This window comes from Paralichthys olivaceus, chromosome 1 (genome assembly GCF_024713975.1).
Source record: "Paralichthys olivaceus isolate ysfri-2021 chromosome 1, ASM2471397v2, whole genome shotgun sequence".
In the NCBI taxonomy this organism is placed as follows: domain Eukaryota; kingdom Metazoa; phylum Chordata; class Actinopteri; order Pleuronectiformes; family Paralichthyidae; genus Paralichthys; species Paralichthys olivaceus.
The window spans coordinates 21,822,930-21,839,810 of NC_091093.1; the positions used below are offsets into that span (position 1 = coordinate 21,822,930).

General features: G+C 38.2%; 2 protein-coding genes across 4 annotated transcripts; one reads left to right on the forward strand and one right to left on the reverse strand.

Moving 5' to 3' along the window:
• The first annotated feature begins 5,683 nt into the window (after nt 1-5,683).
• Nucleotides 5,684-10,069, forward strand: LOC109624720 (C3a anaphylatoxin chemotactic receptor). 2 transcript variants are annotated; one of them, XM_020079590.2, is made up of 3 exons: nt 5,684-6,039; nt 7,213-7,365; nt 7,822-10,069. In XM_020079590.2, the coding sequence occupies exons 2-3, from the start codon at nt 7,237-7,239 to the stop codon at nt 8,767-8,769; spliced, it is 1,077 nt and encodes a 358-aa protein (XP_019935149.1). In that variant the 5' UTR covers nt 5,684-6,039; nt 7,213-7,236; the 3' UTR covers nt 8,770-10,069. The 2 variants fall into 2 exon arrangements, with proteins under 2 accessions (XP_019935149.1, XP_019935150.1); XM_020079591.2 differs by lacking the exon at nt 5,684-6,039 and adding an exon at nt 6,207-6,488.
• On the reverse strand, nt 9,999-16,127 carry cenpq (centromere protein Q). 2 transcript variants are annotated; one of them, XM_069525257.1, is made up of 8 exons: nt 15,772-16,127; nt 15,624-15,678; nt 14,330-14,435; nt 13,677-13,745; nt 12,781-12,910; nt 11,896-12,015; nt 11,153-11,227; nt 9,999-10,719 (listed from the first exon to the last, which is right to left on the reverse strand). In XM_069525257.1, exons 1-8 carry the CDS (start codon nt 15,877-15,879, stop codon nt 10,531-10,533), a joined length of 852 nt encoding a protein of 283 aa, XP_069381358.1. In that variant the 5' UTR covers nt 15,880-16,127; the 3' UTR covers nt 9,999-10,530. The 2 variants fall into 2 exon arrangements, with proteins under 2 accessions (XP_069381358.1, XP_069381361.1); XM_069525260.1 differs by having other exon boundaries at nt 14,330-14,429; nt 15,772-16,106.
• Nucleotides 16,128-16,881: the final 754 nt, after the last annotated feature.

The window sequence follows — 16,881 nt, forward strand, 5'->3', positions numbered from 1 at the left end:
TCCTGGGATCGAACCGCTGGCCATGTTAGCAGCTCTCTAAGGGCGTTACATACTGCTAATATCAGCCTGATAATTATCAGGTAGTCTGCAATGTTTACCATGTTCACAATGGTAGTTGAATATACTTAGCAGGCTAACATTTAGCACTTAACAAACACTGTATCTAAGGGGTTATGTTATATTAACAGGTATTTTGCCCTTAAACAAAGTATTGGACAATTACATTTTTGCACAGAAATGAACCAAACTTTATGGCAATCTTTCCTATGGTCGTTAAAGTACATGAATAAAAATGACAAATGACAACTTTCTGCAGGCGTCAGAGGAAAATTCATTATTGTCAGTGAATATGAACATATTTCAGATTAAGACTTTTAAAACTTTTAATATATGTTTTGCATGTAATGTTTTACACAAATATTAAACAACCATTTCTTATCACGCCACATGTACAGTGTCTGACATTATGACTGTGCAGGCTCATGAAATGAATTGGATTTTGCCAGTTATGGGAGTGTCCTAATGGGGGATTTTCAAAGACACTGTGATCCTACAAACTATCCTCATCAACATCTCTTGTGTTGCCCAGTAACCAAGTCATACTGGTCTGTTTCTGAGAAGCCGAGGTGCCTCCCCGTCCTTTCTCACTACCTATCCCCTTCCCCCACTTGTCTCCAGCACTGTGAGCAGCACTGCAGGAATTTGCTGGCTGCACTTCACGCACTTTGTTGCATCTTACTCGCTGGACCTGGTCATATACGTTGCAATCCCGTGTGAGTGCTGAAGAGGAAACACTTTAGAAAAGACAGCATATGAGGAGGTGGGGGAAGAAACACAACGGTGTAAGGGACCCCCCCCCTCTTCACATGCTGGAAATTCACAATGTGTAATATGCCAGCTGAGGATGGTTCACATGTGATTCTCTCCTTTTCTGTCTCTTCTGCTTATACATTACAAATTTAGGGAGGATGAGCTTTTAGAAGTTTCCCTACTGATAACAAGACCTCTTATTAGTTAATAGGGGTTTTTAGGTAGTTTTTCTTTACTCTTATTGATAGACAGATTATAAAGGATGTTGAACCTTGTTAAACAGATAGTTCACCCCAAATTGAAAATTCACTCATTATCTACTCACCACTATGTGGATGGAGAGGTGGGTGAAGTGTTTGAGTACACGGAACACTTTTGGAGTGTCAGAGGTAAACAGCGTTGCAGCCAAATCCAATACAATTGCAGTAAATGGCAACCACTTCTTCAAATGTAAAAAACAAGAACTGTGATGTCATCCAAGTATCTGTAAGCCCCCACATTCAAATTCAACTCGAAACAAGGTAATTTACACCATGCTTTAGGCCAGTGGTCACCAACCTTTTAAAGCACAAGATCACTTTTAAATTCAAAACGTGAGCCGAGATCTACCACCACGATGTCTTGCAAAAAACCCACATAGGAAGGTCATATTTATTATTTTAGTATGAATTCATGCACCTTCAGCTCCTGCAAATATTTCACAATAAAAACTTTTTAAAGAGAAGAATGGATTTGGTCGACAGAAACACTGGAGTGCTTTTCTTTTGTGTTTGTGACATAAATTCAACAGATAAACATTCAAACTCAGGTGAAAGATCATTTTATTCTGCAGTGAAACACAAAGTTGATCTGTCTATGTCACAAACGTATTCACAAAACTTCTTGAACCCGTTGTAAATTACACCGTTTCTAATTTGAATGTCAGGGCTTATGGACATTTGATTGACACCACGGGAGCAGTATGGAGGCAATTTATGTTTTTGTCTTTGTTTCTTTTTACGTTTGAAGAAGTGGTCACCATTCTCTTCAATTGTATTGGATCTGGCTGTAATGCTGTTCACCCCTGGACTCCAAAAGTATTTTGTGGACTCAAACACTTCACCCACCCCTTCATCGATATAGAGGTGAGTAGATAATGCATTTTCCTTCTTGGGTGAACAACCCCTTTAAGCCCTATGAGACAAATTGTGATTGTCATGAAAATGGGCTACACAAATACAATTAGATTGATTGATTGATGTGAAATTTAAATGTCTGACCTTCACTTGAAAGAGGAACTAATATTTAGGCGTTAAGGGTGAAGCATATTTTAATCTTCGTAGAGGGAAGTCAAATTTCTTCAAAGACAGAGCTCATCACTACCATCACCTTCACTCACAACCTCACCTACTTTCTATTCTTTTCTGAGCTACAACATAGGAAACCAGAAACGAAAACCAGCGAGAAAGTTTGTTCATTAAAGCAGACGGATTTGGCTTGATGAAAGCAGCAAGAAAAACAACTTTCTTTTTCTGTCTGCTTCTTCAGCACAGATCTCCGTTTCAGTGTTTCCACGTGGGCAACCCGAGGGCCTGTCTTCATCGTGCTTTCCTGTCATGTGTGGGATATGCATGAGAGGCCAGACAGACTTACAGCTGATATGATCTGAACATTTCCAGCTCTCAATGCCGTCATCTTGCCACAGTCTGTCTGTCATCAAAGTGTGACATATGTGATACCACGGGGAAAATTTCAGACGTGACACAGTCTGAGGTTGTTTTATTTTGGCAGATAAATTATTTTAATATCCTTAAAACATCTGTTTTAAACCAAAAAAAACGCTATCAGTTTTCTGCACATTAAACAACTAATACCTTGGTAAACACTATGGTTAACAAAGAACAGAGAAGAGCTGTGTTCGGTTTCCCCCCGATCAAAAACCCAGCGTCTAAACTTAGCATCTTAAAGGAAGTGTGGGCGCAGAAGTGGAAATTACGACAATGGTTAAGATTCAATTCCACAAAGCGACTTTAAATACATACACACTTCTCAGATTTCTGTTTATTGAAAGCATTGGCTGGTTTCATAAGAATGTTCTATCTACTCATCATACCTTTAACATGAAATACAGTTTGCACAACAAAACACTTCTTTTTCTTTATTGAATTGTTAGGTTGTTTGCTTTTGTTTGAAGATTTGTCAATAACTCCCATATTGATTATACATTTCATGGTAAACTGGATTTATTGTCTCCAAACGAAAACTAAAGAAAAGTCTTTTGTCTTTTTGTCCAACAAATGATGTGAAACATTAAAAACCATTATTCACTCTCCCCTTTTTCCATAATTTCAGGTTTGTCTTTTGAGCACCCCTTGTCCTAAATGCAGCTCTATTCAATTTGATTTAAAGAATATTGTAGCATTAACATCAAGAAGTAGAATTCTTAAGTAGAAATTACAAACTCCTCCTAAGTCATTCCTCTGGTATCAGGAATCTTAAAACTCAAGTTTTAGTCCAAATATACAATAAACACAATAATTTTACAATATTTAAAGACTTGTGTCAAGGGATTAATCTCATTACATGAATATAAAAATCAATAAGAAAGAAAGTAAGAAATAATTTTGTGTTGATTTTCAACAGTACAATCATAAATGTGCTTATTTTATATGACTTATATCACTTCATGACAACTGGAAATGTCTTTTATCAAAAGAAGTATATGAATTCATGTGAAACTTGTAAATAACATGAATCATGTTCAGTATTCATGAAATATGTATTCAAACATTCATGTAACATTTACGTGGCTTATGTTTTAGAATTATGATGAGGGTGTGTCCCTTAAGCTTCATTAAAATGAGTCGTCATGACCTCATTTCAACTGCTTCTGATTATGTGACCTTACGTGACCTCCACACTGCATCTTTAAAAGTTCATATTCATAAGAAATAAATGTTTGGGATCCTCACATCAATGTGGAATTAGTTTTTGTTAATGATTAAAACAAAATAAACAAATATCACAGAAAATGTGGTGTAGGAACCTGAGCATGTGAATAAACCCTTAATTCAGACAGTCTGACATCTCCCACAGACAAGGACAGAGACAAGCAATCATTTAAAAATGTAACTGCTCTCTATTTAAACGTTTCACAATGAATTGCTTATCAACCCTCATTAAGTTCTAAGAAATTGAAAATGTCTCCACTTCCATTCCAGGAAAAATATTTCACCACTTTGTAAGTAATAATATTAAGTCTCAGAGGTTGAACTATCTGTGAAATGGATACAAATAAACTGCAGTTATATTTTTGTAAACAGATTACGTAATTCTTGGAAAAGGATACAATAAACTGTATAGATTTATTATATATAGAAAATATGAATATAAAATAGAAATGTGATTATAAAAATCTACATATTTTTATAATAATCTATTAATATTCTGTTTGTATGTGTTTGAATTAGAAACATATTCTTTATAACAAACAGCTTAAAGGTTCTCAGTATACAAATATATGAATGACACAAGAACTAATCAAATGTCCTCATTGTTATCAGAGTCAGTCCGCTCACATTTAAACTGTAGCTGATTAGAAAAAAAGCATTTCAGCCCTAAAAAAGCATAAAGACAGAAATGACCCATCACATCACTTCCTCTCAACAAATGAGCAGCACTGTCATCTAGTGGTGAAGATCAACAAATGCATCATCAGTATAAAATCATCACACAGGGCTTGACTTTACATCACATCAGAGCAGACATTCAAAACAAAAACACATTGTCAAAGTGTGGGGACATCTTTATTTTTCTTATTGTCAATAAATTCCATATCCACAAAATGTGGGCCTAAAAATATATCTATACAACTTTGAGTAACCGATACTAAAAACTCCCAGCTGTTTTAGAAGTTGTTCCTTTTTTTAAGCTTAAGTTAGATTTTTCTTTTTTGGGTATTGAATTATCTATACTGCTAATATTTGAGGGTTAAACATACAGACTTCAATGGTTTAAGTGGCAGCTGTCAATAAAGCAATCAGGTGTCTAGAATAGTGTCCACACAACCCAATAGAACATTTATATCCAAACACCATACATGTGAAAGCAGAAAGTTGGGTGGAATCATCCAACTTCCATTTTCAGGAAAGTGTTTTGGTGCCCGCAGAATCTTTATCGACCAATAAGAAAAATTGAACCTGAGATCTTGAGGCGCTGTTTGCTCTGTTACTTCTGACAAACCTGAAGGTGCCGTTTAGGTCCAGCTGGTAGAAATCACAGCTTAGGGCTCAACTGGATGCTATTGTTAAAAACACATAGTCTTAAACTGCCGTTAAAAGTAGCCTGACGAAATCGTGCCACAACCACAACATCCTGTAACACACCAACGTAACAATACACAACAACATAGTCCTGTGGAGTTATGGCAAATGATACCTGCCCAAAAGGTATAACATAAGTTTGATTATATACAGCAATTAAATACACCATGTTGTAATTAAGAAGAATGTTGATGTTGAAAAAAAGGGGAACATCCAGGGTTCATCTTCAACATTTTCAGAGTTTGTGGCTACTTTGTTTATTGTATCATCCAGGACCTTTTATATTTTTCCAGTGTTAAAAACCACGTTTCTCTGATTATGCTGTCTGCCAATATTGCTAAACTAAGCTTCCCACAGACAAAGCACAGACCATTAAAAAATGTTTGTATGCTGGAAGAAACAGACGATAATGATGTATAAAGGTGTCCTGGGTTTATGATGATAATTTTAGCATTGTAAGTCTGAGGTCAACTGGGGGACATTTGTCGCATTTAAATCATTTAATTTCATTTCCCCCTTTCTCCCGTTCCTCTACATCTACAGAGCAAAATCTAAAGTAGTAGTTTTGTCCAGAGAAACAAGCAGTGGAATAACAGTAACCTGGAGAAAATGGATGTTTTACTGCATGATGTAGAGTATAATCTAACATTTTAAATAATTCAATCAATCATCAGTTTAATGTGTAACTTTGTCCTCTTTATGTGGTTAAAGTTATGTTGTTTGGATACAGGAAATAGCTTTTCATTGGCTGACAACTGATATGTTTGTCATATTTCCAGCTAAAAGTTCATAAGAAAACATGTGTGTTGCAATCATACACTAAAGAAAGAGAAGGAGGGAGGGGCTGTAATGATCTAAAAGCAGCCAGCAGGCACACCTTTCTCTGTCTCCTGCTCAGTTTCTCCCACACACAAGGAAAACAACGGAGGTAAGAAGCAAACTCTTTAAATTTACGAGAGACCAATTCTATAAATCCTCTTTCCTTAACTTACTGGTCTCCGCTGATTCTAGGAATCTGAATTTTAGGAGCTTTCAATCACTGAAAACCACAACTGCTATCACTTACTTTGGCACCGGTGAAAGCTGCTACCGTGTGGAGACCAGAGGAGGCGTTTATTAAAACAGGAGTGTTATCAGCATGAATGCTGATGTCAACGCAGCAGCATACAAACAGGCTCAGTCTAGATTCACTCACTCAGGGCCCCGGGGCAGCAGTGCCTGCAAGGAAGAACATCCGATTCCTTTCTCTTCAATCATTACTGCTAATACAAACACCTGACTGATCTGTGGGTGAGAGTGCGTTTTGACATTGAGGAGACTTGACTTCACTTTTTTAGAGCGAAAAGCGGCTCCTTGTACATTTTCTACAGCGTGAGGGTAAGCATGTACTGGTTATGGTTAAGATAAAGTTAAGTCACCAGCAAACCAATTCAATGTCATTTTGATGTTAAAACGTATCTGTATGCAGAGATGCAGCAGAGCCACAGGTTGCATTGCTAATCTCATTTTATTGTTTACTAAAGTGGTTAACGTTCTGAGTAATTGCAACAAAACTGAGTTAATGAGGAAGTTTGTGGACCACAGACTTCATCATGTACATGGTCTGTATTGTTGTGTCTGAGTTTTAGGCAACGGACACATGGGAACTCAATATTTGAATATGCAGCTAGACAGGAACTCATGGAACACAAACTGTTTACATGCAACATAAATATAAAAAATATACATTCTCTGATGTAGTTGAAAGGAATGTTTGTTACTGTAGAACAAAGATCAACCCAACCCCCTTAAAATATGTATTCTGATTCACATGTGGATCATTAACCAACATCTGCATTAACTTTCACCTGCTCAAAATTGAATGGGTTTCTCCCTGACCGACAACAGGGTCATTTGGAAAATGTGTCCAATCGTTTTTGCTCAATCCTTCTACATGACAAACAAAGGCAGATTAAAAAAACATAACCTCCTCATGCAGGTTGCACATCTTCATAAATGCTAAGCGGTTTTTACTCCTTAATGTTTTATATTTTTTGTGAAATTTTAAAAGAAAAAAAAAAGCCATTAAATATATGCATCCTGTGTTTTGCCTCGTCTCCAGGTTCACATCACCTCAGTGGCTAACATGAACGGGACACAGTTTCCTGTCAGTGCGGTGAACCAGCCTCTGAGCAGCCACAACATCTCCAGCAGCCTTTGGCAAGCAAAGGGCATCAAGGGAGTCCAGATCGCAGCGACACTGCTCATCTTTCTGGTGAGAAATTCTTGGTGGCTCCAATAAATATCGGTCAATATATTTACTTTAAACTTCATGGGTTTTGGGGTTTTTTAAAAAGGTACTCAGATAAATTCTAACATTGCTCTAAACATTTTTTTTTTTAAATAGAGGACCATTTCTTGGTCAAGTCGTGTGCACTTGACCTCCTAATAAAAAGAAAAAAACATTAGTTAATGAACATTAGAGGTGCTAGATCATCAGATATTTTTGTCTTTCAACAAAGCCAGGCTAGCAATTTCCATGTTTCTAGCCTCAATGCAAAGCTAAGCTAACTCCCTTTGTAGTGCAATATCTAAAACCCACACGAGTCCTAATAACCGTCTCATCTAATTCCTTCCGAGGAAACAAATGAGCCCAGTCCTCCAAAAGTCAAACCGTTTCTTTTAAAGTCATCTGAGTCTAATCTCCCGCTGCTTCTCTGGGCTCCTCCAGGTGGGCATCATTCTGAATGGACTGGTGGTCTGGGCACTTGGACTGCAGCGCCGCCGTCACTTTACACGCAGAGGCAGTGGTGAGCAGACGCGTGCCGCCAACAGCTTCCGTGTCTATGTCCTGAACCTGGCCCTGGCTGACTTGGTGCTTCTCCTGCGGACCCCCCTCATGTTGGGCTACATCGCTCACAACCACAGCTGGCCGTATGGCCGTGGCTTCTGCCACCTCATCATGTTCCTTCGAGGCCTGGGGCTGTACACCTCCGCTTTCCTTCTCTGCGCTGTGGCCTTGGAGCGATGTCTGTGTCTGCTAAGGCCTGTGTGGGCTCGACTGCAACGGCCACGCTGGGCTGTTCCTCTGGCATGTGGACTCTTATGGCTGTTAGCCGCCATTATGTCTGCCCCCTACTTGCACACTGCTGTCCTGATCGAAATGGGCGGGAAATACCAGTGCAGAGAGAGTGGAAACTTTACCATGGGGCTGTTTCTCACAGAGACATTAGGAGGTTTCATCCTCCCCCTGCTGGTTTTCCTGGGAAGTAACTTGGCCGTCTTACTCACCATTCAGCGGCAAACACTGCCTCCAACACCCACCTCCCCCAGCCCTTCAACTGCACGCAAGATGACCAGGATGTACCATGTGCTTTTCTTCACCATGCTCCTCTTCCTCACCTGCTGGGTGCCCTATTTTGTTTGTCGGTTCCTGCGAGCCTTGGCCGAGGTTCGGTCTGATTGGCCCCAGCTGTATATGGGAGCATTAAAGGGCACATACATATCACTGTACCTGGTGTACATCAAGTGTGCTCTTAATCCTGTGCTCTATGTGTTTGCTGCCAGAGGCTTAGGCCGCGCTATCAAAGCTTCACTTGTCTCCACGATTGAACGACTTTTCAATGAGGACTCCTCAGAGTCTTTACGAAGGAAGTCAATGAAGACCTCAAACATGTAACCGAGGGGTTAACAATGTTTGTGAGTTTGAGGTCGTTTTGTACGTTAAAAAACATAAATGCTTTCCATATTTGTAAAGTGGAAAATCTAGATGTTACTTTTAATTTGCTGATTCCTCATTAATGCAAATAGCTCACAAATCCAAAAAAGGGAACTGAGTAAATATGAGGTAGAGATTTGAGTGACATTTTCAGGCAATGCTTTTCCAGATCAGTGTGAAAGACCCAATAGAAAGAAAATAGGTGGATCTTGTGACCTATATGTAGGAGACATTATCCTGCTGCACTGATTTGACTGTAATTTGAAGTGATTCCAGCTGAATCATAGTTTGACTATTCCCTCTTATTTCATTCCACCATGTAAGAAACACTTTCTGACAGGAGATTAGCATAATGAAAGTTAGATTTAAATACGCAGAGTGATGTTGGCAGAAATCATAATTTTTGGGAAACACAGCTCAGCTCTCATGATTAGCCAGACAGACGATGCCTGAATAAGAAAACAACGAACAGTGAAGTGCAGAAGGACAAATAGACATCTCAGTGAAAAGGCACAGGTTTCCTTTACTGTAGAACAAGAAGATGGTCAGTAAAACCAGATGACTGGAGACTCTAAAAATGCCTCTTTTGTTGTGACATGCTGAAGGCAGGGTCATACCTGGAATCAAAATGAATTCATGAACCATCTTGTATGTTGGTTTGTGCGCAGGAAACACCTTCTTAGACATGAAGCCCGAAGCTCAAAGTAGGATCATTAGAGATTTCGGGCTCCATAGTAATGGGTGCTTACAACACAACACTCTATCATCCAGGTCCCGCTGATACATGCAGACGACAGCTCATGAGTCAGTCTCAGCTGTCAATCATGACATTTCACCACTAATTTCATAGCATACAATAACAAATGAAAACTACCCACACAGACAGAAAGTATGTACTTTGAATCTGGAGTTTGGTACATGTCCCATCCACTGACATAGACGTAGGAGGGTGACCAATAACGTAGCCAGTCACCAAGCAGCAGTAAAGGCAATTTGGCATCACCTCTGTGGAACCGTTATGACGTTACTACTACCTGTTGCAACCATTTCCTACTGAATGACCCACTGAATGTACGTCTGAGGACGAAGCAAAACAAGCTTGACAGGAAGTTGCAGGATTTTCTGTGACATTGTGAATGTACTACATCAATGACTGGACCTTATTTGTGCAAAAATGGCTTCAATATAAATGAATGGTAGCACTTTACATTTATTTTCTGTCTACATTAAAACATGAATAAAAAAAGTTGATTTTATTAAATTGAATAATTTTATTACATTTGATCGTACAAGCACTTGTAGGTTTGTTTGTTTAAACTTTTCTTCAGGATGCTGAATATGAAGTTGGATATCTGAACGGTCTTTCCACCACAAACAAATGCATCATTATTGTAAATGAAAACATTTACAACAAATACAACATTTAACTGAATGCTGAAGAGAAAGCACAAAACCTGAGATGAGAAGCAGAGTGTGGCTGCCACCTCAATGCATTTCAAATGGTGAAGAGGCACTTCACTCATTTTTACTTCTTTAATTTTTCTTTCCTTTTCCTCAAGCTTTAACAAAATCATCTGGTTTACACAACTAGTGTCAAAAAAGTGGAAATGAGTTGCATTGAGACCAAGTTATAGTGTGTTCCAATAGCGTGTGTATACAATAGTTAGACCTGTAAACTTTGTTCAAACCATTGTTTTCAGACAGGTGTTATGAAAGACTTGGCTAAGTTCCTTCTGAACGAGGTGAACCACTGATGGTGCTGCAGCCGGAGCTGAACAGTCGATCAGCATGTTTGTGTGCGTGTAGAAGCAGGACCTGTGCGTTCTGGACGGCCTTAGACTTCTGCAGCATTTCTCCCAGTCTTCGTGCAGTGGCTTCAGAGTCACTGTCTGCTATATTTTTTTTCATTGTCTGAGGAAAACAAAAAACAAATATCCAGCACTACTGTGTGATTGTGTCTTTGTGTAGCTGATCAGATCAATATGACAACATAAGATAAGATTCCTCTTTTTGGTCCCACACACAGCATGCAACATGCAAACATGTGGAAATTTGAGCTCTGTATTTAACCCATCCATGTGAACGGAGCACACACGAAACACAATCCACACAGTGACCACACACGGAACAGTGTAATAAAACTCCACATGTCATGTTCTGTCTGTGCCTCACATGAAACAGATTTAATTCATGTGAGATTCCAAAGAAGTTACAAGGAAAGAAAAGCTGGCTCAGACATTTTTACAGCAACAATATGAATGGCTCAAATGGTAACATGTATTGAGCAATAGGAACAAGTCAAGCGCAGAGTAGATTGTGAAAGAGTGTTTTGTGCACCACTCACCTCTGATGAAGTTTTGTGTTTTTGTGGCGGATGCGGCGGAAGGTTAAGAACTGCCTGTTGCCTTATCTGTAAACTCTGTGTTTACACAGGAAGAAATGTTCTGCGTAAGTAAATTATCATCTTTTTATCTCTCCCTTGAATCATTGAGATGATGATCAAATATGAAATTCTGCTTTATTGTGGTTCAAACTATTATGCTAGCTGAAAAATATATATTTCCTGTCCTTGCTGCTAAGACAAAGTTTCTCAAGAAAAATACTCATTACGTCAGACCCCACATTTCAGATAGGTTTTCACACGCTTTTCAACTGAGACAACAAGATCTGTTAAGACTCACTCATGTCCAACAGGCTGAGAGAAATACAACCACGTCTCTCTCTGGGTTACCTCAATTCTAACTTCTACAGTAATGAAATGGCCCATTAAATAAAGTCAAATCTCAAACACACAGGTCAGAGTTTGCCTTTTTACAACATAACATTTCTCGTCCAGACATATCTTTAGCTGCTGCTGTATTTTATTATCCTGTCCAAAATGTGTGTTTCCTGTGTGGACATGAAAACAGGCAGCATACAAAAAACATATTCAAACTGAGAACTCTACCAAGTTTAACTGAATTAGTAAAGTCATTTATAGAGCAAGACATTGAAATCTAATAATATACTAACAGCTGGTATTAAAGGTTCAGGCCACATAAAGATTTATAGCATATTTCTTTGTAAGGTTGTGTCACTATGTTGCACCTCTTTAGCTTTCTCTTCCTCTTCCTCCACCTGGTTTCTCAGTACACTGCATGTGTGCTGTAAAGAGTTGGTCTGCTCCTCAGCATTCTCCAGAGCACGGACCACTGCCCGCAAGTCTTCCTGGTACAGACAACATGACAGAATGTTACACAATTTCCTTACGTATAAAATACATAATTCATGAGAGCCCAACTGATATTGATTTTTGGGGGCTAGTACAGATATCAGGGAGTGAAATTTTCCAATTCAGATAAATCGACCTATATATACATTTTTACTAAATTGGCAACGATTCCTTTGATGTCGCTTTACAATAAACTTTATAAGTTTATATATATATATATAATTCATCTTAATTGTATGAATTGTAGTTTTCTTTACCCCAGAAAAGGCCCTTTATATTCAAATACTTTATATTTACATCGAGGGAACCCTCTCCACGGAAGCCGCCATGTTTTTTACATTAGTCCAGACTGGACAATCAAACAACTTTTGAGTTTTTATGACAATTAAGGCTACCACAGTTTCTTTTTCATGTTTGGAAGGAGAGGGTGAGGTGAGGGGTGTTAAGCTGCAACATGCAATTTCAACACTAGATATCCCAAAATTCTACACACTGTACCTTTAAAAAGAAAACATTAAATCACTTCCCAGAGACCAAAGCAACACAAGTAAGAAAATCAACAAATCAACAATAATTGTATATCATATTTTGCCCAACCAACTGGTAGAGAGGATTAATCAACATGTTTGTTTTGTTTGAGAAAAGATTGTTAAAACTGCTGCAACTAAATGTTCTATCAAATCAATTAATCATGTAACAGAACTAACTACTCTGTAAAACTACTGTCGCTAGCCCTCCCTGCAGACGACAGTGTTTCTCACCTCTAGTCGGCTCAAAGTCGACTTTCCAGCCAATGCCTTCTTGGTCTCCTCCTGGTGGTGGTGAGGTGAACTCTTCAAATCTTTTTGTTTCTGCACTGGAACTGTGAGCTGTGCACACTGAGCAAGGAACCTGAAAAAGTGAAATACATCAGCCAAAACAAAAGTACGACTAAGGAACAATCAATGTTTTTCCTCTTTACTTGTATGAAATAATGATGTTTACATCAATACAAGGTTAGGGAGAAGGGTGAGATGGTGATTTGATGTTCATTTATCAACTTTCACTGGAATCAGAAAAATATGATCATGTATTAAGTTGAGTTTTTCCCCAAAATATGACTTATTGCTCAAATCAATGATCAATGAACAACAGAATACTTGCTTTTTGTTTGACATATGTTGAGTTTTGTTTAATTATAATGTGTAACAGTGGAACACAGTTCACTGAGGTGAAGAGTAACTTATTTTTCAACATCTCCTGTTTATTAATTGGCATCATTTACCAATCTGAAATCACTATAATTGAATTGGTTATCTTATATAAAATACAATAAAAAAATCTTTACTCGAGGTGTGTCTAGCTCACTGTACAGCCGTGCAAAGTTTTATGTTTAAATTCAATAAAAATCATTATATAAAAATGCAGGATACGGAAAAAAATATAATAGGTTCCTTGCATTATAATAGTTAAAATAGTCAATCAATGACTACTCTGAACACAGTATTGTGGTATTATGCTTATAGAAGACACTAGAAAATAAGTAATTCCAGAAAAACCTATTCACTATGCTGTTTAGCACAATGGATCTCATCATTAGATGTGTAACTGTAGCGGTTAGTACATGTAAAGACAGTTCATGTAATTTATTTATATCTCAAATTAACTTACTGCTTACCTGTTTTTCATCATGTTCAGATGTTCCTGGCTCTCTTTCTTATCTGTCCTCTTCAAAGCAAGAACAGCTCTGTTAACACGGAGAAAAGAAAGTATCCTCGTAATGTTGACTTTGACTTGCTGTGTTAATAGATGGACACATTTATTTGGAATAGTGAACAACCCAGACACCATCTCCATACAGATTGAGGCGATCTAAATGGACAGAGGAGATCTGAGACTACCTTGGATGATGTCTTACTGCTACACTTTCAATCTAACACACTGAGCCCATGGGTCAAGTTCCTGCCTGATTTTGTGTTTTGTATTTGCTGTTGCCTGAATGTCAATTCTGCTAAATCTACCAAACAAGTGAGGGAATAAAAACTGTTCTGTTGTTTGTTGACACAATAATTCTGCAAGTTTTTAAAACTAATAAAGTAAAATATAAACATAGCATTAGCGTTTGAAGAAAGGCTAATTGTCATCGTCTGTTTGCTTTGGTTTTTGTTTTCTTGTCTTTTTGCATCAAAAATCATGTAAATACATAATTTACTAACGTTCGCATACATGGAACAGTATACCAGTTTGCACATACAGTGTATATGCCAAAATAAGTAAACAATGCTTTTCAGAGTAGCAACAAGAGCCTCACAGATGAACATTGAAACTCACAGGAGTGACAGGTCCATTATGTTCTCCAGAGCAATGATGCTGGACCGTGGCAACTGCTTCCAGTTATTTTGCCCTTTGGCTTTCTTTGCATTCGAAGAACCTTCAACTAATCCAGACACAAGAAAAACAAAAAAAGGACAACTTCAGTGTAATTTGTTTGATTTGATAACCAAAGCCAGAATGAGATCCATCATTAACCCTGCATGTACTCATATCTTTACTAGGGGTGGGTAATAAAACAATAATAATAAGTGTTACCAATTTATACATTTCATCAATAGCAATATAGCAAAAGTCCAATATATGCTGATTTAATACTTAAATAAATTGTGCAAGCAAATTGAGGAGGTATAACAATTGATTTATAAAGTGATTTGACAGTCTCTGCTCATAAAGACATTAAGCATCAATTTTAAACTTAGAAGAAGAAGAAGACATGTTGCCGAGAAACCCGGAAGAAGAAGAAGACATGCTGCTGAGAAACCGTGTAGAAGAAGAAGGAGAAGAAGACATGTTGCTGAGAAACCATGTAGAAGAAGAAGGAGAAGAAGACATGTTGCTGAGAAACCCAGAAGAAGAAGACATGTTGCTAAGAAACCCAGAAGAAGAAGAAGACATGTTGCTGAGAAACAGTGAAGAAGAAGAAGAGGACATGTTGCTGAGAAACCGTGTAGAAGAAGAAGGAGAAGAAGACATGTTGCTGAGAAACAGTGAAGAAGAAGAAGAGGACATGTTGCTGAGAAACAGTGAAGAAGAAGAAGAGGACATGTTGCTGAGAAACAGTGAAGAAGAAGAAGACATGTTGCTGAGAAACCCAGAAGAAGAAGACATGTTGCTGAGAAACCCAGAAGAAGACATGTTGCTAAGAAACCCAGAAGAAGAAGAGGACATGTTGCTGAGAAACAGTGAAGAAGAAGAAGACATGTTGCTGAGAAACCCAGAAGAAGAAGAGGACATGTTGCTGAGAAACAGTGAAGAAGAAGAAGAAGACATGTTGCTGAGAAACAGTGAAGAAGAAGACATGTTGCTGAGAAACCCAGAAGAAGAAGAAGAAGACATGTTGCTGAGAAACAGTGAAGAAGAAGAAGACATGTTGCTGAGAAACAGTGAAGAAGAAGAAGACATGTTGCTGAGAAACAGTGAAGAAGAAGAAGAAGAAGACATGTTGCTGAGAAACAGTGAAGAAGAAGAAGCAGAAGACATGTTGCTGAGAAACAGTGAAGAAGAAGAAGCAGAAGACATGTTGCTGAGAAACAGTGAAGAAGAAGAAGACATGTTTAGACAGCTCTCTCACCCTTCCTCTTCTGTGCTGCTCTTCTGTGGCTGCTCTCGTCCCTGAGCTCCAGGTCCTGAAGTAAACACAACACGAAGCATCAACAGTAGCTAACAGCTAACAGCTAACACAGACTGACACAAAACTGCAGACACGAGTCAACACTCACCTGCTGTTGTGCTGTTTGTTGTTTCTTCGTCTCTTCCGTCGTCTTCCTCTTCTTCTTTAAACCAGGAGCTTTCGACGCCGCGCGGGTCGAGCCTCGCACAGGTTTCATGTCTGCTAGCTAGCTAGCTAACGACAGCGTAGATGTAAAGTAACGTGAAGTTAAAGTCAGGCTAAGCTAACATAAACAAACCCACACTAATGCAGCGGCTACAATAAGTTTGTTGTTTCGTTGTGTGAAGCAAAAAAAAGCCTCTAAAACAAGTTGCACATCGTTAAGACACAACTGTCGCAGACATCTTGGTGAAATTACTCGCTCGCCACCGAGCTGCTGTTCGCGCTGGTACTTTCGAATATCGCGCATGCGTGGAACCTGGTAAGATTTGTGGAGTCTCAGGCTCAATGTGTTCCACCACTCGTGTTAACCATGAAGATGGAAGCTGCTCGTGTTGAGATCAAGTTTAATATGTTGGGTCAATCATGTATATACAAACATGGCTCCGTCCAATGATACTACAGATAAATCACTGCATTTAACACGCCAGGATGAAAACGCTGCCTGTGAGGAAAAAGGCAGGGCAAAGAGAACCAAGACTATGTTATGGATTGAAGTGAATTAACATTATTTAAAATATATATATATATATATATATATATATATATATATATATATTATAGATCTGTCCTAATGGAGACGTGAAGTATAATGTGTCATTTAATATTATACAATATTTATCATTTGGCCAACCTTCATAAGTTATTTTTATTGATCGTATTGATATATTGTTGCTTTTATCTCTGATTTATAACGGAACCTTGGGTGCCGAGAAAGGCCCCTATAAATAAAATGTATTATTATTAATAACCCTGGAGCTCTCTGCTCATATATGACTCAACTTTGATATCAGTGGCTTAAGGATTTCAATACCATCATATTCACGGTTCTTTACAATTCCTTTTCTTTGAAATCAAAATTTTTAAACTGAAAATGTTCATATAACATTTTCAAACTGTCTCAGAATGCAACATTGTGTTTTACTTTTATTGCAACAAATCACAGAGCACATACACGTGTAACCCTGACAACTGTTGCTACATGTAGCAGGATGAGAAG